This window comes from Bos taurus, chromosome 15 (assembly GCF_002263795.3).
Source record: "Bos taurus isolate L1 Dominette 01449 registration number 42190680 breed Hereford chromosome 15, ARS-UCD2.0, whole genome shotgun sequence".
NCBI classification, from domain to species: Eukaryota; Metazoa; Chordata; class Mammalia; order Artiodactyla; family Bovidae; genus Bos; species Bos taurus.
The window spans coordinates 23,882,701-23,899,627 of NC_037342.1; the positions used below are offsets into that span (position 1 = coordinate 23,882,701).

Sequence of the window (16,927 nt, forward strand, 5' to 3'; positions counted from 1 at the left end):
ACAGAAACATTTACTTTTTCTGAGAAGCTGCTTAGAAGACTTGGGGAGGATTTATATAAAAGAAATCGACCCAGAATGATCTGCAGAGAGAAGGAAGTAACAGGCCCCCTTTGGATGGATGGACGTTCTAACCTTCAAAGTAGTGTTGGAAAATCAGGGCAGTGAAGCTTGAAAGAATTTTCCAGTGTGTGGGGAGAGCTCACCTGTATGACTTCTATTCTCACAGCCCTAAAGGAAAAGGGGAATGCAGCATTTGTCAGAGGTGATTACGAAACGGCCATCCTGTGCTACAGTGAGGGTTTGGAGAAGCTGAAGGACATGAAGGTGCTGTACACCAACCGAGCTCAGGTCAGTGAGGCAAGGTTGTGTCCACGGGATTTCTCCAGGGAGCAGCAGCTGTTAACCTTGTGAAAGCAGAGAAGGGTGAGACTAGGTGGTACCCGCCGTGTGGTGGTAAACGCGTAGCAGCCGGCTCTGGTTGGGCTGGGGGTGGAGGCTGATCTGCATGGAGCATTTGCCAATTTCCATGGTGTAAATACTCTTCACTATGCTCCAGTTTCAAGCTACCAACTTGGACTCATTAAAGGAGAACTTGGGAATAGCTACACATAATCAGCTGTCTCCATAGTAAAAGTCACCCATCTCCTCACTGATGGTTCCCAGGCACTTCACCCCGTGTATAGCTGAGAAAGCCAGTGGAATGAGATAGCCTGTGAAACCTCGGAATTCTGCCACCACTGACTTAGTTCATCCTCTTTTTTGATGCCAGTTTAAGGCTGCTAAGGGTTACTCTCTTGTTAATTTCTTACTCATTGTATGAATCCCTCCTTGATTAAGATTCTGTGATTGGGTATACTAGAGCTAATGGTCCTGAGCCAATTTCTCAGAAATTTTGAGTTTGTAAAACCCCCGATACTTCCATTTAATATCACAGATGAGCTCAGATTTCTGGAACACCAGATAAAAATCATTACCTTGATGTTTATCATCTACTCCTTAATGAAGGGACAAGATGAATAGTTTTCAGTTGAAACAGAAATGCCACCTGTGACCTTATCTTTGAAAAGTGCTTGCGTTTGTGTATGGGAGAGCTGTCTCCTGCTCAGGCCTGAAAAATTGGCAGATTCGTGGACATGATTATCTGATGATCAGAGTATGTCAGCAGGGCCTGGGTGAGATGAACTTGACACCATGTCATTGACATGGATCCTCGTCAGCTCCAATTTTGTAACTCAGGATTAAGAATACCCTGCTGTGGTACGTTGAGGAAGAGTGCAAGAAACAGGACGTCAGCCGTCCAAAAAGGCTGGACCGTGGCAATGATTTAATGATAAATAAAATCCAAGCACAACGTAAACTCGTTAGTTCACCAGTTTGGATAAATCAGTCTCGAGTTGAGGTGTCATTTACCTACCCCCATTTGTGGAGAAAAAAATGTAAGGAAGAGAATCGGTAAATAAAATGGCCAGAGGTTGATTTTTGCCATGTCCATTTTATCGCCCTCACGAGATTATACACTTTTTGAGGGTAAAAACTGCCATAGACTTTTCCCCCTAATGCTGTGCTTATAACTGATGTTCAATAAATCCTTATTAAGTTATATAACACTTGCTGGAGGCACAGAAAGTCCACTTGAGGGAGTGAGGTTTCTGTTGACACGTCAAAAGAAACAGCTATAAATACAAACAATTAATATGATAATTATAGTTCTTTTTTATTTATCACAAATTTGGTCTCCAAACCATTTACCTACGGATGCTTATTCAGTCTTGTTACTCTGAAGTTACTTGAAAGCTGTAAAATTGAATTCCTTTAGAAAGTTATATAATGCACACTTACATCTAACTCACATGGTCTATACCCTGATTACTCTAAATTAGTTACATTTTTACTGTACTGAAGTTTAAGCAGTACTTTGATTAGTTCTGGAGAACCACATTAAGAATGACTGTGGATAAAAATAGGTAAATGCAATGAAAAGCTTTAGGGAGGCAATTCCTTCCTCTTTTCCCAAAGAGAAAGCTTATTCAGAGACAAATAAATACAAAATGTGCTGCCTGGTGTTAGGAACCATTTGAACCATTGACTATTTTTAAAATGCCTCCCTGTATGCATGCGGAGTTAGAAAACACTTAATAAGGACCCTGTGAATTGAGTGTCGCTGCTTGCTAGGGAGAAAACCTACCCTTCCATCGCTTTGTTTTTCTCCCGGAGCTAATGTTATGATCAATAGATTGCTGGTGTAATTTAGATAAATCAGGAGTTTAATTGCCATTTGGAAAAGTCGTTCTTTTCAAAATGTGGAAAAACAAAAGCAAACAGGAAATTTAGAGGGTGTTGAGTCCAAGCTTTAAAAGAGAAAAAGAAGGAAAAGCGAAAGGCTGTATAGAGAAATTGTTGAAGCCCATACAGAGTCTGCATCCTGAATAACAATGCCGTAAAGTCATGACTGAAGTTGTCTAGAAGGACGCTAGTTTCTTCCTCACATCCTCTGACTTCCAAATGAAACCCCAAACCCAGAGGAAAGGATGGTGCTTTATATAGAACAGAGAGCTCAAAGAGTCATCATCTTCAATTAGTACCAAATCCCTATTAATGAAAGCACTGCCTAGCAGCTTCCTTTCTATTGGTACAAAGAGCTGCCCAGCAGAAATTCCATTAACCTGCTGTTGCCTGCTCCCCCCTCACTTTGGTTGACTGCTTAGATTTCTCGTGAATTATAACACTAACTCATAATTGGTTTGTCCATGTAGATATCGCACCCGATTTATTGTTCAGAATGTCACAGTGCCCTGGTACGGTTTTGGTCATGGGCAAACCTGTTGTTGGTGACTAATGGGACCCTGGGGCCTGGTTTTCCTTTCTTCCAATAGGATGATCACTGCTGCTTCTTAGGGAACTTTCTGAAAGAAGAGCACTTAAAGTCTACTTTGTGCAACTTGACAAGAATTTATTAAGCATCTTTCATATCCAGTAATTAATACAGAGGGTTTAACAGCCTTGGTGCAGACTTTCATTTGCTTATGTGCCACAGTTCTTGGAAACTGTAAATGATCTAAATTCTTAAGTTAGTTCAGTTTGAGTGAATCACAGAATTCTGAGTTAATGCCTGATTTTCAAGATTTTCCTCAATTGTAGGGGATCCCAGAAGAGAGCTGCAAGGCATTTGAAACCAAGGGCTCCTGGGGATAGTTTGACTCTTATATGTCAGCTCATTTCCTACATGAGCTCATTTCCTGTATGAGCTCATTTCCTGTATAAACTCCTCCTCCTTGCTGCACTCAGGAGGAAAGAAGCAAAACTTTTTCTTGATCATATTTTGGTAACAGCTTTATTGAGGTACAGTTGCTATAACCAATAATTCCCCTATTGAAAATGTACAGTTCAGTGGTTTCTATTCACAGGATTGTGCAACCCTCACCACAACCAATTTTAGAAAACATTTTCATCGTCCCCCAAAGAATCCCATACCCTTTAAGCTCCTCAATCCTTTTGTCCTCCCCCACACCAGCTCTGGGTCACCACTAATCTACTTTCTGTCTCTGTACACCTCTATGCACCTGACTGTTCTGGGCTTTTCATGTAAATGACATCATCCAGTATTTATCCTTATGCGTCTGGCTTCTTCCGTTCAACAGTGTTTTCAGGGTGCATCCGTGTTGTAGTATGCATCCGTACTCCCTTCCTATTTATTGCCAAATATTTTGTTGTGTGAATCTAGTACATTTTATTTACCCATTCATAAGTTGGTGGACATTTGAGTTATCTCTGCTTTCTGGCTATTATAAGTAATGCTGCTCTGAACATTGGCATGCAACTTTTTGCATGAACATATACGTATAGGCCCCTGGCTATATACCCAGGAGTGAAATTGCTGCATCATATGGCACCTCTGTGTTTTACCTTTTGAGGAAATGTTAGACTGTCTTCCAGAATCACTGCAGTTCCCACCAGCAGTGGATGAGTGCTCTGATTTCCTACATCCTCATCAACACTTGTCATTATCTGTCTTTTTGATCCCCTTTCTTGTTTGGTTTCCTTCTGGGACATTCACAGCAGGGTCGGCTCCAGGAGCTGGCTTTTCCTTTCGAGGGGTGTTTAGTGTGCTGGGTATTTTCTGTTTGCCGCCACCGCCCAGATCCTTCTGTGCCCTGGGGGACGGACTGACCTCTGTGGACTGGCCTCTTGCCTCCCCAGCTTTCTAACTTCCATTTGGCCAGTGAGATCAGAAGGAAGGAGGAAAGTGAACTGGGGCTTTCTCCTCCAGCTTCCGCTCTACTAAAGGCCTCAGCTCCTCTTAAGCAGCGCTCTTCACAAAGCAGCCCTCTTCCGTTTTGGCCATTACTCCTCCTCCTGCCCCTCAGGTCCAGCAGTGGTGCTGGCTGGCACTGCTAGTCTCCATCTGCCCTGCACTCACCCTGTAAATAGTCCCTTTATTAAACTCCCCAGTATGAGTGCCATCTGTTTCCTGCCGGCACCCTGATTGGTGCAGGCAGGGACCAGTTACTAATACTTCGCACCGCTCTCTCCTGCCCGACTGCGCTTTCTGCATTGACTGAAGACTGCTCGCTGCAGAACTGTGTGTGAATAGCAGCTATTTGTGTCTCTACAGGCTTATATCAAACTTGGGGACTACCGGAAGGCGCTGGTGGATTGTGACTGGGCTCTGAAGGTAAGAAGGTTGTTTCCTCTTCCACATGATGGAGGGGGGATTGCTCAAGGCCGGGTGTCTCAGTCCTGAAGTGAATAGAGGGGAGGTGTGGTTGTATCATAATGGGAAGTGGTGTGGACGCTGCAGTCAGAGCCTCGGTTTCCTCATCTGTAAAATGGGAGAGAATAGAATTGTTGTGAGGGTTATGATAACACCTGTGGTGCCTCACCCAGAGGAAGTACTCTAGAGGAACTGTTGTTAACATTGGCTTTTCAGGGTGTTGTCACAACGGCTCACCCTTTACTGTAGTGTTAGCAGACGCTTTGCTCCTTGTGATGGTGGAGATGCGTCTTGCGCTTTCTAGAGCCAACCTGGGGGGCTTGTTTCTGCCATGTGGCCATCCTTCCTCATCAGCTCATCCTTTTCCCCTCCAGCTCTGCTCATTCAGAAATGTGTCCTAGCACGCCTCTTTGTAGAGAAATAATCAGAAGCAAGATTTTCTGTTGTTCCGCCTGGATGCTAGTCAGGCCTCAGGCAGATAGCATAATACTGTGCGTGGTATTTCTGCCAAAATAGATAGTCAAAGGTAGAGAGAAGGAAGGACTGTTGGTGGAAATCTTAGAAGGGTTTTTAAAAGAGAAATGTCATGATCACTTCTTTGGAACATTATTTCAGATGACTAAATATTTAAATAACCCTTAATCCACGTTCCCCCAAGTTACTCTGTCACAAGGGCCTTTAACTAAATAATCAAAACCAATGCCTCTCAACCTTCCTTGCCAACGTGCTAACAGAAGGAACATGAGCCCCTGGAGGGTCTAAAAGCAGAGAGCATGAAATTTCTTCTCAGATGCAAATTATTTCTAGGAGCCCCTGGTGGCTCAGATGGTAAAAAGTCTGTCTGCAGTGTGGGAGACTGGGGTTCGATCCCTGTGTTGGGAAGATCCCCTGGAGAAGGAAATGGCAACCCCCTCCAGTATTCTTGTCTGGAGACTCCCATGGACTGAGGAGCCTAGCAGGCTACAGTCCATAGGGTTGCAAAGAGTCGGACAAAACTGAGCGACTTCACTATATCTTGGAAATCCTTGCACATTTTGCACTGCACACCATTAAATGTATCCATCTGTTTTAATATAACCATATTATTTTCAATAACTTATAATCAAGTAAAGTTGAAGTGCCAGGAAAATATATCAGGTTTATCCTGGGCTTGGTTTCCCCGGTCCAGCCTAACCCATCCCAGAGCTCCTCGCCACAGCAGCATGTTGGCCCCACCTACTTCCTTACTTTCTATTGAGAAGGTAAGCAAGGAATTTGAAACTCATCTTTACTAATAACAGTTTCTAAAACAGGAGAGTCTCTCCAAAACAGACATCTGGAGTGCTTGGTTTCTTTACCCCCTAAAAGATATGGTGCAGGAAACACTTTGTCCCACGGCATCGTGACAGTCTTTAAGTGATGAGAACTGCCCAAAGCTGGTGCCTTCAGGTTCTCCATGGCTCCAGCGGAGATCTACTAGCCTGTTATGTTGGTTTATGTGATCATGATTTTTTTTTCTGCTATCATCTGTAAGAGAAGAGAAAGGCAAGGGCATTTTCCTCTGGTGTTTTAGCAATAAGAGAAAAAGCTGCATTTCTGCTCACTGACTGTGAGCTATCCCATTGGAGCCTCATAGCCTTCTGTTCTGGTCAACACCACAGTTATCCTTATCTTTCTAACAAGGAAGTTGAACCTCAGAGATTAATTAAGTAAACTGCACGGGATCACATAGCCCACGTTGGCCTCGCCGTAGGCTGGTGCCCTGAGCCCTTGACTGTAAACACCTTTCCACGGAAACTGGAAACCCCGTCATCCCTGGGCGTGGCCTCTCACGTGGCAGAAACAAGATCTCGTGGGGCTTCTCATGAGTATCTTTTCTGATCTGAAAAGGCCCAAAGAGTTAATCACAGCCTCATGGTGATTCAGCACGACACGCTGGCCTGTTCCCAAATGTTAATTGAAGCCCGGTGTGATGAACCGTGAGCACGAAGCAGAGCTGGCCCAGCACAGCTGAAACCCAGCAGCCAACCTTGATAAGAGCCCAGCGAGGCTCCCTGTTGCAGAGGATTGGGTGAACACTTGGAGGGCTGGGGGAAAAAAATGTATAAGGAGATCTAAAAACTAACAATGGTTTGGCTCTACATGGAAGCTGTGAATCAAAAGAAAAAGTTTCACATTTTAAAATATCAGTAGTGAATGTCAGTGGCACTCCATTATTAATAGTATTAGTACTTTCATGCCAATTTAGTATTTTTGACACCTGTGAATTGGCAGCGACAAGCCCATGTGATGATATTTCAAGGCCCATGTTCCTTGTCAGGGAAGATAAGGCAGTGAAGCGGGTTTCAATTAGAATCAGAATCATTTCTTTCTTGGCAGAACTCTTCCTTTACAATAAAAGACATCTTCCTCTGAAGGCAGAATTCCTTTTAAGGGGATCTGGGGTTTGCCTGAGAGAGTCCTGGTGAGAGTTGATACCTCATCAAAAGGAGAAAGGGCTTATTAGTGAGAAAGTGCGTGAGCGGGCCCCTGGTGGCAGTGTCTGCAGGGGCGTGGCCACAATACACCCCGTCAGGAGGGCACAGTGGGGCTCCCTTTCCCCTGTTGGAACCCTGATGCCTGCCAGTGAAGGCGCCGTGAGCAGGCGGCTTCTGTGAGCTTCCTTTCCCTTCAGACGGTCCTCTTCCTGCTTTCTTAGTTCCATCCTGTGTGAGTTCTGCAAGGTTCACTCCAGAGCTCCCTGCGTTTCTTCTTCCTGCAGTTTCTCCTTCAAAGCTCTTGTCTTCTCTCGCAGGTTCAACGCTCATCCCTGCCAGTGCCTGCATTTCAGCTGCCCCCATCCTCGCATTTTGGCTGCCCCCACCCCCAAAGGTTTCCATGTGATTGTCTTGGCATCCTCTGAAATGCAGTATGTCTTTGTTAGACTACAGTAAGTCCCCTACATAGGAACAAGTTCCGTTCCAGGAGTGCGTTCATAAATCCAATATGTTCGTAAGTCCAATAACGTTAGCCATGGTACCCAACTAACACAATTCGCTATATAGTACTGTACTAATAGGTTTCACACAAATAATGTGTAAAAAGCAAACGAACAGAAAATAAAACATTTTTGATCTTAGAGTACGTACCTTGAAAAGTACAGTAGTAAGGTACAACAGCTAGCATACGGGGCTGGCAAGGAGTGAACAGGCAAGAGGCATTACTGACTGGAGGAGGGAGAGGTGGAAGATGGTAGAGATGAAGGATCATCAGAAACAGGAGACGGAGGGCGAGCTGCAATTTCACTCACACCTGACATGGGTGGCACGGAATCTGGTTCCTTGCTGGAACCAGATGCACATTTGCATCTTTGAAAGTTTGCAACTTGAAGGTTCGTATGTAGGGGACTTAGTGTATATCTCCTCAGAGTGGATTTCCTCCAGAATTGCTGTAGCACTTCTCTGGAGGAGATTCGGTGTGATACCTAAGCCTTTGGGTCCTGGAGTCCAGTGGCTAGATCTTAATCCCAGTTCTTCCAGTTAGGGTCTGTGTGACCTTAAACCTCTCTGACCCCTGGTTTCCTCATCTGTGAAATGGGAGTAATAACTGTATCTACTTCATAGAGTTGCTATAAGGCTTACATAAGATCATTCATATGAACCATATGGTCAGGACTGAAAATAATGCATTAATATTATTACCGTCATTCACTTAGCAAGGAATCAGGAAATTATATTCATGAAAATGCATCTATAAAGGGCTCTTCCAATGTAATGATTATTGTTACCCCTTCTATTATTCTTTAGCTTTTCTTAAATTTTCCTTTTTGCCCTGAAATCATTGCTTTTCTTGTAAATGCAGCAACAGCAGCTAACACTCTCTTACCTGGTATTGCACTGTTTTACACACATTCTCTCCTCACAACAGCCCAGAATGAAAGGTTGTTGTTGAATCACGCGAATACACCGGGATTCTTGGCCCCCAGGAGAAGAATTCAATCCGGGGCCAGAGACGAGGCTTGATCGCTCAGAGCTTTTGTGTAATAAAGTTTTATTAAAGTATAAAGGAGATAGAGAAAGCTTCTGACATAGGCATCAGAGGGGGCAGAAAGAGTACCCGCTTGCTAGTGTTAACAATGAAGTTATATACTCCAAAGAATGTCTGGAGGCTGTAAAGACCTCATCAGACCTACTCCCATAATTTACATTTTAAGATAACAGAAGGTTTAATCCAAAGACTGTCCTTAGGCAGATACATTATTGTTATATAATCCTAAGGAATGTGGAGAAAGAAAAAAAGTTTGTCCTTTCTTCCTCCTTGAGAATTCCAGACCCCTCTCTCCTTGGGGACCCCTAGACTCCTTATCAACCTGCCTAGGAACTGACTCTCTCAAGAAGAAACACTATTATGATCTCCACTTTGCAGATGAGGACAGTGAACCTCAGAAAAGCCGGGGGGCCTGGCCAGTATGCCGCTTCTTGTGAGGGGCAGACAGGGCTTCACCCAGGACTTTCTAGACTCCTGAGCTTGGACTCCCTCTGTACATATACATGCCTGACAGCATCTGACTCGACACAAGTCCTGGCACATAAAAGGGGTTCAGTGAATTAACTGGATGCTTTAAGTTTATGTCTCTGCTATATCATTCCCTCTGTAGTTATAGTAATTCAGAGCAGACCAGTGCAGGGCCCCTTGGCAAGCAGTATTGTTTCAGCTGTAAAGTTCATACGTTTTGAAGGGGGCTCGCTTTCAGATCATAAGTGATACAAACGCAAGTTTCTAGTATATATGTTGTGGTTTATTTCAAGGGAGGAACTTGCCAGGCTTCCTAAGATGTAATAGTAACAGCTGTTTACCCAGAGTAAATTTTCCTACCTTCTCATAAACCAGTGATTCTCAAACTTGGTTGTACATTTATATCACCTGGAGAGTTTAAAAAATTATCGATGCCTTGGTCCTACCCATGAGTATAATTTAATTGCTGTGGGTTTCAGCTGGGCTCTCAGGATTTTTTTTTTACAAGCACCCCCAGGTGATTCTAATGTTCAACCAGGGTCAAGAGCTCTTCTAAACTAAGGCTTTCTGGTTTGTTTCCTGGTTGAGTTTCATTAAATGGAAATGAAAACTGGCTAGTATCATGAATTAATTTGATAGAGGGCTTACTTGTGCATCCAGACTCCTTGCAAGCATCAATTATTTTGGTCACAGATGCACAGAAAAAGTCTTAATTGTCAACTCTGGTGGCTGTCCTGAGAATCAAAGCGCTGCCCTAACCCTATTAGCTGGGCAGTTGGTGCTAATAATTTCAAATCTTCCAAAACATCTGATCAGTGATTCTCTTTTATGCAGTGTGATGAAAAATGCACAAAAGCGTATTTCCACATGGGAAAAGCCCACCTCGCCCTAAAGAACTACAGTGTGGTAAGTGCAAGAGGAAGCCTAAGAGGTGTGTTTGATCTCAGAGCTGTGCTTCAGAGTGTCTCAGAGGAGAACCACATTCCTCCAAGTTGATGAGGTGTTAATCCACGTTTTAGTATTTTCCACAGTAGATCTTGGAGTTGAGAAGGATACTGAGTGTCATCTGGTGCAGCCCTGCCTGCTGTAGGAACCTCTTCTGCAGTGTCTTCTCCCACTGTTCTTTCAGCTCCAGGAAGAGCATCTCTGGAGAGAAAAGACAGAGCAAAAAGATGAAAAACCAAAATTCACTTGTGATCTCATCACCAGAAAGCAGCCATGCAGATATATGTACACACTAAGATATATTTTGTAATAGCAGCTTTATTGACATATAATTCAGGTGTCAAACAATTCTTCTATGGAAGATAAACAACTCAGTGGTTTTTAGTGTTTTGTCAGAATTGCACAATCAACTTTAGAACATTTTTGTCACCCACTAGCAGTCAGTTCCCTTCCCTCCACCCCCACCCCCAGTTCACCCCTGGGCAACTAATAATCTACTGCTGTCTTTATCCATTTGCCTGTTCTGCACTATTCATGTAAATAGAACTATACAATTTGTGGTCTCTCATGACTGGCTTCTTTCCCTTAGCATAATGTTTGCAAGTTTCATCCATGCTGTAATACATTAATATATATAGTGCTTCATTTCTTTTATTGCCGAACAATATTCTGTTGTATGGATATACCACATTTTATTTATCCATTCGTCAGTTGAACATGTGACTTATTTCCACCTTTGGGTATTATGAACATCCATGTACAAGTTTTTGTATAGACACATGTTTACAGTCTATTTGGCTCTACACCCAGAAGTGAAACTGATAAGTCACATGATAACTCTGTGTTTAACCTTTGGAAGAACTGCCCATGTGATTTCCAGAGTGGCTGCATCATTTGGCATTCCTGCCAGCAGTATATGTTTCTGATTTCTCCACGTCCCAGACAATACTTGCTATTTATCTGTCTTTTTTATTATACCCATCCTGATGAGTATACCACCTTATAGTGGTATTTCACAATTTTGGTTTGCATTTCTCTGTTGGCTAATAATGTTGAGCATCTTTTCATATGCTTATTGGCCATTTTTGGAGAAATGGTTCTTCAGATCCTTTGTCTATTTTATCAATAGGTTGTCTTTTTATACTGAGTATAAATGTAATCAATCTGGTATAAATTTATATTTCTATAACTATTCAATATAAAGTGATATAAATATTATATAATATAATATTCATATAAATTCTGGATGCAAGTCACTTATCAGATAAATGATTTTAAAATATTTTTTTCATTCTCTGTGTTATCTTTACACTTCATAGCACAAAAGTTTTTTAATTTTTATGCAAGTCTACATAACCTAATTTTTTCGTTTGATCGCTTAGGAATTTTGATATCAAATCTAAGAAACCATTGCCTAATCCAAGATCTAAGAGTTTTATGGCTTTAGCACTTGTATTTAGATCTCTGATCCACTTCAAGTTAATTTTTGTATATACTACTCTTGCCTGGAAAATCCCAAGGCTGGAGGAGCCTGGTAGGCTGCAGTCCGTGGGGTCGTTAAGAGTCGGACACGACTGAGCGACTTCCCTTTCACTTTTCACTTTCATGAATTGGAGAAGGAAATGGCAACCCGCTCCAGTGTTCTTGCCTGGAGAATCCCAGGGACAGGGGAGCCTGGTGGGCTTCCATCTATGGGGTGGCACAGAGTCAGACACGACTGAAGTGACTTAGCAGCGGTAGCAGCAGCAGCAGTGTGAGGAAGTGATCCAACTTCATTCTTTTACATGTGACTGACTATCCAGCCTCCTGAGAAATCTGTATGCAGGTCAATAAGCAACAGTTAGAACTGGACATGGGACAACAGACTGGTTCCAAATTGGGAAAGGAGTATGTCAAGGCTGTATATTATCACCCTGCTTATGTAACTTATATGCAAAGTTCAGTTCAGTTCAGTCGCTCAGTCGTGTCCAACTCTGTGCAGCCCCATGAACTGCAGCACGCCAGGCCTCCCTGTCCATCACCAACTCCCAGAGTTCACCCAAACCCACGTCCATCGAGTCAGTGATGCCATCCAGCCATCTCATCCTCTGTCGTCCCCTCTCCTCCTGCCCCTAATCCCTCCCAGCATCAGAGTCTTTTCCAGTGAGTCAGCTCTTCGCATGAGGTGGCCAAAGTACTGGAGTTACAGCTTTAGCATAAGTCCTTCCAGTGAACACCCAGGACTGATCTCCTTTAGAATGGACTGGTTGGATCTTCTTGCAGTCCAAGGGACTCTCAAGAGTCTTCTCCAACACCACAGTTCAAAAGCATCAATTCTTTGGCGCTTAGCTTTCTTCACAGTCCAACTCTCACATCCATACATGACCACAGGAAAAACCATAGCCTTGACTAGATGGACCTTTGTTGGCAAAGTATGTCTCTGCTTTCGAATATGCTATCTATGTTGGTCATAACTTTCCTTCCAAGGAGTAAGCGTCTTTTAATTTCATGGCTGCAATCATCATCTGCCGTGATTTTGAAGCCCAAAAACATAAAGTCTGACACTGTTTCCACTGTTTCCCCATCTACTTCCCATGAAGTGATGGGACCAGATGCCATGATCTTCATTTTCTGAATGTTGAGCTTTAAGCCAACTTTTCACTCTCCTCTTTCACTTTCATCAAGAGGCTCTTTAGTTCCTCTTCACTTTCTGCCATAAGGGTGGTGTCATCTGCATATCTGAGGTTATTGATATTTCTCCCGGCAATCTTGATTCTAGCTTGTGCTTCTTCCAGCCCAGCATTTCTCACGATGTACTCTGCATGGAAGTTAAATAAGCAGGGTGACAATATACAGCCTTGACATACTTCTTTTCCTATTTGGAACCAGTCTGTTGTTCCATGTCCTGTTCTAACTGTTGCTTCCTGACCTGCATACAGATTTCTCAAGAGGCAGGTCAGGTGGTCTGGTATTCCCATCTCTTTCAGATTTTTCCACAGTTTATTGTGATCCACACAGTCAAAGGCTTTCGCATAGTCAATAAAGCAGAAATAGATGTTTTTCTGGAACTCTCTTGCTTTTTCCATGATCCAGCAGATGTTGGCAATTTGATCTCTGATTCCTTTGCCTTTTCTAAATCCAGCTTGAACATCAGGAAGTTCACGGTTCACATATTGCTGAAGCCTGGCTTGGAGAATTTTGAGCATGACTTTACTAGCGTGTGAGATGACTGCAATTGTGTGGTAGTTTGAGCATTCTTTGGCATTGCCTTTCTTTGGGATTGGAATGAAAACTGACCTTTTCCAGTCCTGTGGCCACTGCTGAGTTTTCCAAATTTGCTGGCATATTGAGTGCAGCACTTTCATAGCATCATCTTTTAGGATTTGAAATAGCTCAACTGGAATTCCATCACCTCCACTAGCTTTGTTCGTAGTGATGCTTTCTAAGGCCCACTTGACTTCACATCCCAGGATGTCTGGCTGTATAAAAAAGTACATCATGCGAAATGCTGGGCTGAATGTAGCACAAACTGGAATCAAGATTGCCAGGAGAAATATCAATAACCTCAGATACGCAGATGACATGACCCTTATGACAGTAAGTGAAGAGGAACTAAAGAGCCTCTTGATGAAAGTGAAAGAGGAGAGTGAAAAAGCTGGCTTAAAACTCAACATTCAAAAAACTAAGATCGTGGCATCCAGTCCCATCAGTTCATGGCAAATAGATGGGGAAACAGTAGAAACAGTGACTGGCTTTATTTTCTTGGGCTCCAAAATCTGCAGATGGTGACTGCAGCCATGAAATTAAAAGATGCTTGCTCCTTGGAAGAAAAGCTATGACCAATCTCAGTTCAGTTCAGTTCAGTCGCTCAGTCGTGTTCAACTCTGTGTGACCCCATGAATCACAGCACGCCAGGCCTCCCTGTCCATCACCAACTCCCAGAGTTCACTTAGACTCATGTCCATCGAGTCAGTGATGCCATTCAGCCATCTCATCCTCTGTCGTCCCCTTCTCCTCCTGCCCCCAATCCCTCCCAGCATCAGAGTCAACTCTTGGCATGAGGTGGCCAAAGTACTGGAGTTTCAGCTTTAGCATCATTCCTTCCAAAGAAGTCCCAGGGCTGATCTCCTTCAGAATGGACTTGTTGGATCTCCTTGCAGTTTCCTATGTCTATAGGTCTATTTCTATATAAGTTCATTGTGTCATTTTTTCCTTTTTAGATTTCACATGTAAGGAATATCATGATATTTGTCTTTTCCTGGCTTACTTCACTTGGTATGATAATTTCTAGGTTTGTCCATGTTGATGCGAATGGAATTATTTTATTCTTTTTTATGGCTGAGTAATATAAATAATAAATGCTGGAGAGGGTGTGGAGAGAAAGTAACCCTCCTACATTGTTGGTAGGAATGTAAATTGGACAACAGTGTGGAGGTTCCTTAAAAACACTAAAAACAGAGCTACCTTAGGATCCCATAATCCCACTCCTAATCTTATATCCAGGGAAAGTCATAATTCGAAAGATGCATGTACCCCAGTGTTCATTGTAGCACTATTTACAATAGCCAAGACATGTAAGCAGCCTAAATGCCCATTGACAGATGAACAAATAAGGAAGATGTGGTATATTTACACAATGGAATGTTATTTAGACAGATGGAATTTTAGTGCAGATTGCATTGAATTGCATTGAATATTGTTAACAATATTAAGGCTTCAAATCCATGAACATGAGATGTCTTTCCATTTACAAGATATTATATGTTTAATAAGAAATTGCCCCCTGTTGTACATTTTTAAAAAATTATTCTCTGTTAGATTTTAATTCAAAAATAATACAAACTTATCATAATTAAGTCAAATAATAGGTAAAAAGGAAAATGTTAATCTCCTGTCCACCAAATTCCATTTATTCACTCATTTATTCAGTTAATTAATTCACTTAGCAAATATTTAATGCATACTCTCTGTGTCCCAGGCACTGTTCTAGGCAGCAGGAATGCAGTAGCAAACAAGACAAAATCCTTGACTCACTTTCTTGCAGTGAGGGTGACCCGTCACAAGATAGAAACCAAATAAGCAGATGTGTGGTTACGTTAGATAGTGAGAAGTGTCCCTGAGAAAACTAAATTGGGAAGTGGTGAAGGTGAGATTGGTTTTATAGAGAGTGGCCAGGGAAAGATTCTCTGAAGGAAAGGAGGGCAGAAAGTGAGGAAGCCATGTGGATATACAGTGGAGGAATGGTTCAGATAGACGGATGGTTAGAATGGAGCGAGCAAGGAGGGTGAGAGGGTGAGCCCGTGGGAGTGTGTGAGGGACTGATGCCCTAGGGCCCTGCAGGTTTTTCGAAGGACCTGAACTTTTATTTTGAGTGCCCTGGGAACCATCAGAAGGTTTTGAGTAAAGAAGCGAAATGATTTGAGTTGTGTTTTAAAGCATCACTCTGCTGTATTGAGAATGTATCTTGACAGGGTAAGAAAAGGACAGGAAACCAGTCAGAATGCTATTGCAACAAATTATCCAAGTGAGAGGTGACGATGGCTTGGACCAGGTTGCTGACAGTGAAGGTGGTGAGAAGTGAGGGTCTCTGCTTATATGCTGACAGTGAAGTCAACAAGCATTACTGATAGATTAGAGCTAGGGTTAAAAAGAAGTTGGAAACAGGGATATCGTCTTAGTCCTTTGGGATTCCATAGACCAGGTGGCTTATACAACAAAGGTTTATTTCTCCCAGTTCTGGGAAGTCCAAGATCAAGATGCCGGCAAATTCAGTGTCTGCTGAGGGCCTGTGTCCCAGTTCCTAGGCAGCCGGCAGGAGCAAGGAAGCTCTCTGGGGATGGCTTCACCTCATGACCCAGTCACCTCCCAGAGCCCACACGTCCAGATCCATCACACTGGGGATTAGGTTTCACCATGAATTTTGGGAAGATCCAAACATTCAGTCTATTACAGTTACCATGTTCGATATCCGACAGCACTCTTCCCTGTTTTAATGTGATGTTTTTTTCCTTCAGTTTATTTCTTAATCCTGACCTTCTAGATGAGTCTTGAGCCTTTAAGATATCTGAGAACCATTTTTTTTCCCCCTGAGCTTTTCTTCTCTGCCCTAAACCTGTCATCCTAAACCCATTAGCAAGAATCTTTCTTCTGCAGAAACTTTCTAACAGTGTCCTCAGTGAGAGCCCCTCACTCTCAGGTGTTCTAGTTGACTATTCCACGGCCAGTGAGCAGCCCCTCACTAGCCCTTCGCAGCCTGCATATTTAAATAAGCAACTGTCTCCTCCTGTTCTGAAGTCTCCGTCAACAATGTTTCTAGCTTCATTTATTTCCTTATTCCACGTGGGCATATCTGACAGGTAGCCTCCCATCCTCTCTCAGTGCAAATATCACATCTGAATTTTGCATTTACCTTATGATTATTCCTCTCCCAGCCAGTCATGAACCATGAGAATTTAGGAGTGGTTATTTTCCATCACAGACTGTATCTGACAACACTATTTTTAAAAATGAATTTTGAAATAATGCCCATTGCCTCACAGAACCAGAGAAGCCTAAACAAAATGTCAAATGCATGCTGCGTTCCCCATGCCTGCCTCCGACGAGGGGAGCAAGGGAGGCTGGGAGGAGATAATGAAGAAGCCAAGCCCTGTGGTACCCAGTGGCTTTCTTATAATCACCACTCCCCACTAGCCACTCTTCATGGCCTTGTTTCTTTCTTCTAGTCTAGAGAGTGTTATCAGAAGATCTTAGAAATAAACCCCCAGCTGCAGACACAGGTAAAAGGTGAGACTTCCTGCTGACGCCCTTGTTTGAATTGCA

General features: G+C 42.9%; 1 protein-coding gene across 3 annotated transcripts in view; it reads left to right on the forward strand.

Annotated features, from left to right (window-relative positions):
* Positions 1-16,927, forward strand: part of TTC12 (tetratricopeptide repeat domain 12) — a 46,727-nt gene that overhangs the window by 8,730 nt on the left and 21,070 nt on the right. For all 3 annotated transcript variants that reach the window (XM_002692992.6, XM_059875089.1, XM_059875090.1), the window contains 4 exons: positions 227-348; positions 4,613-4,672; positions 10,019-10,090; positions 16,831-16,891. In XM_002692992.6, coding sequence (XP_002693038.3) covers positions 227-348; positions 4,613-4,672; positions 10,019-10,090; positions 16,831-16,891 — 315 coding nt within the window. The remainder of the gene's footprint in view (positions 1-226; positions 349-4,612; positions 4,673-10,018; positions 10,091-16,830; positions 16,892-16,927) is intronic.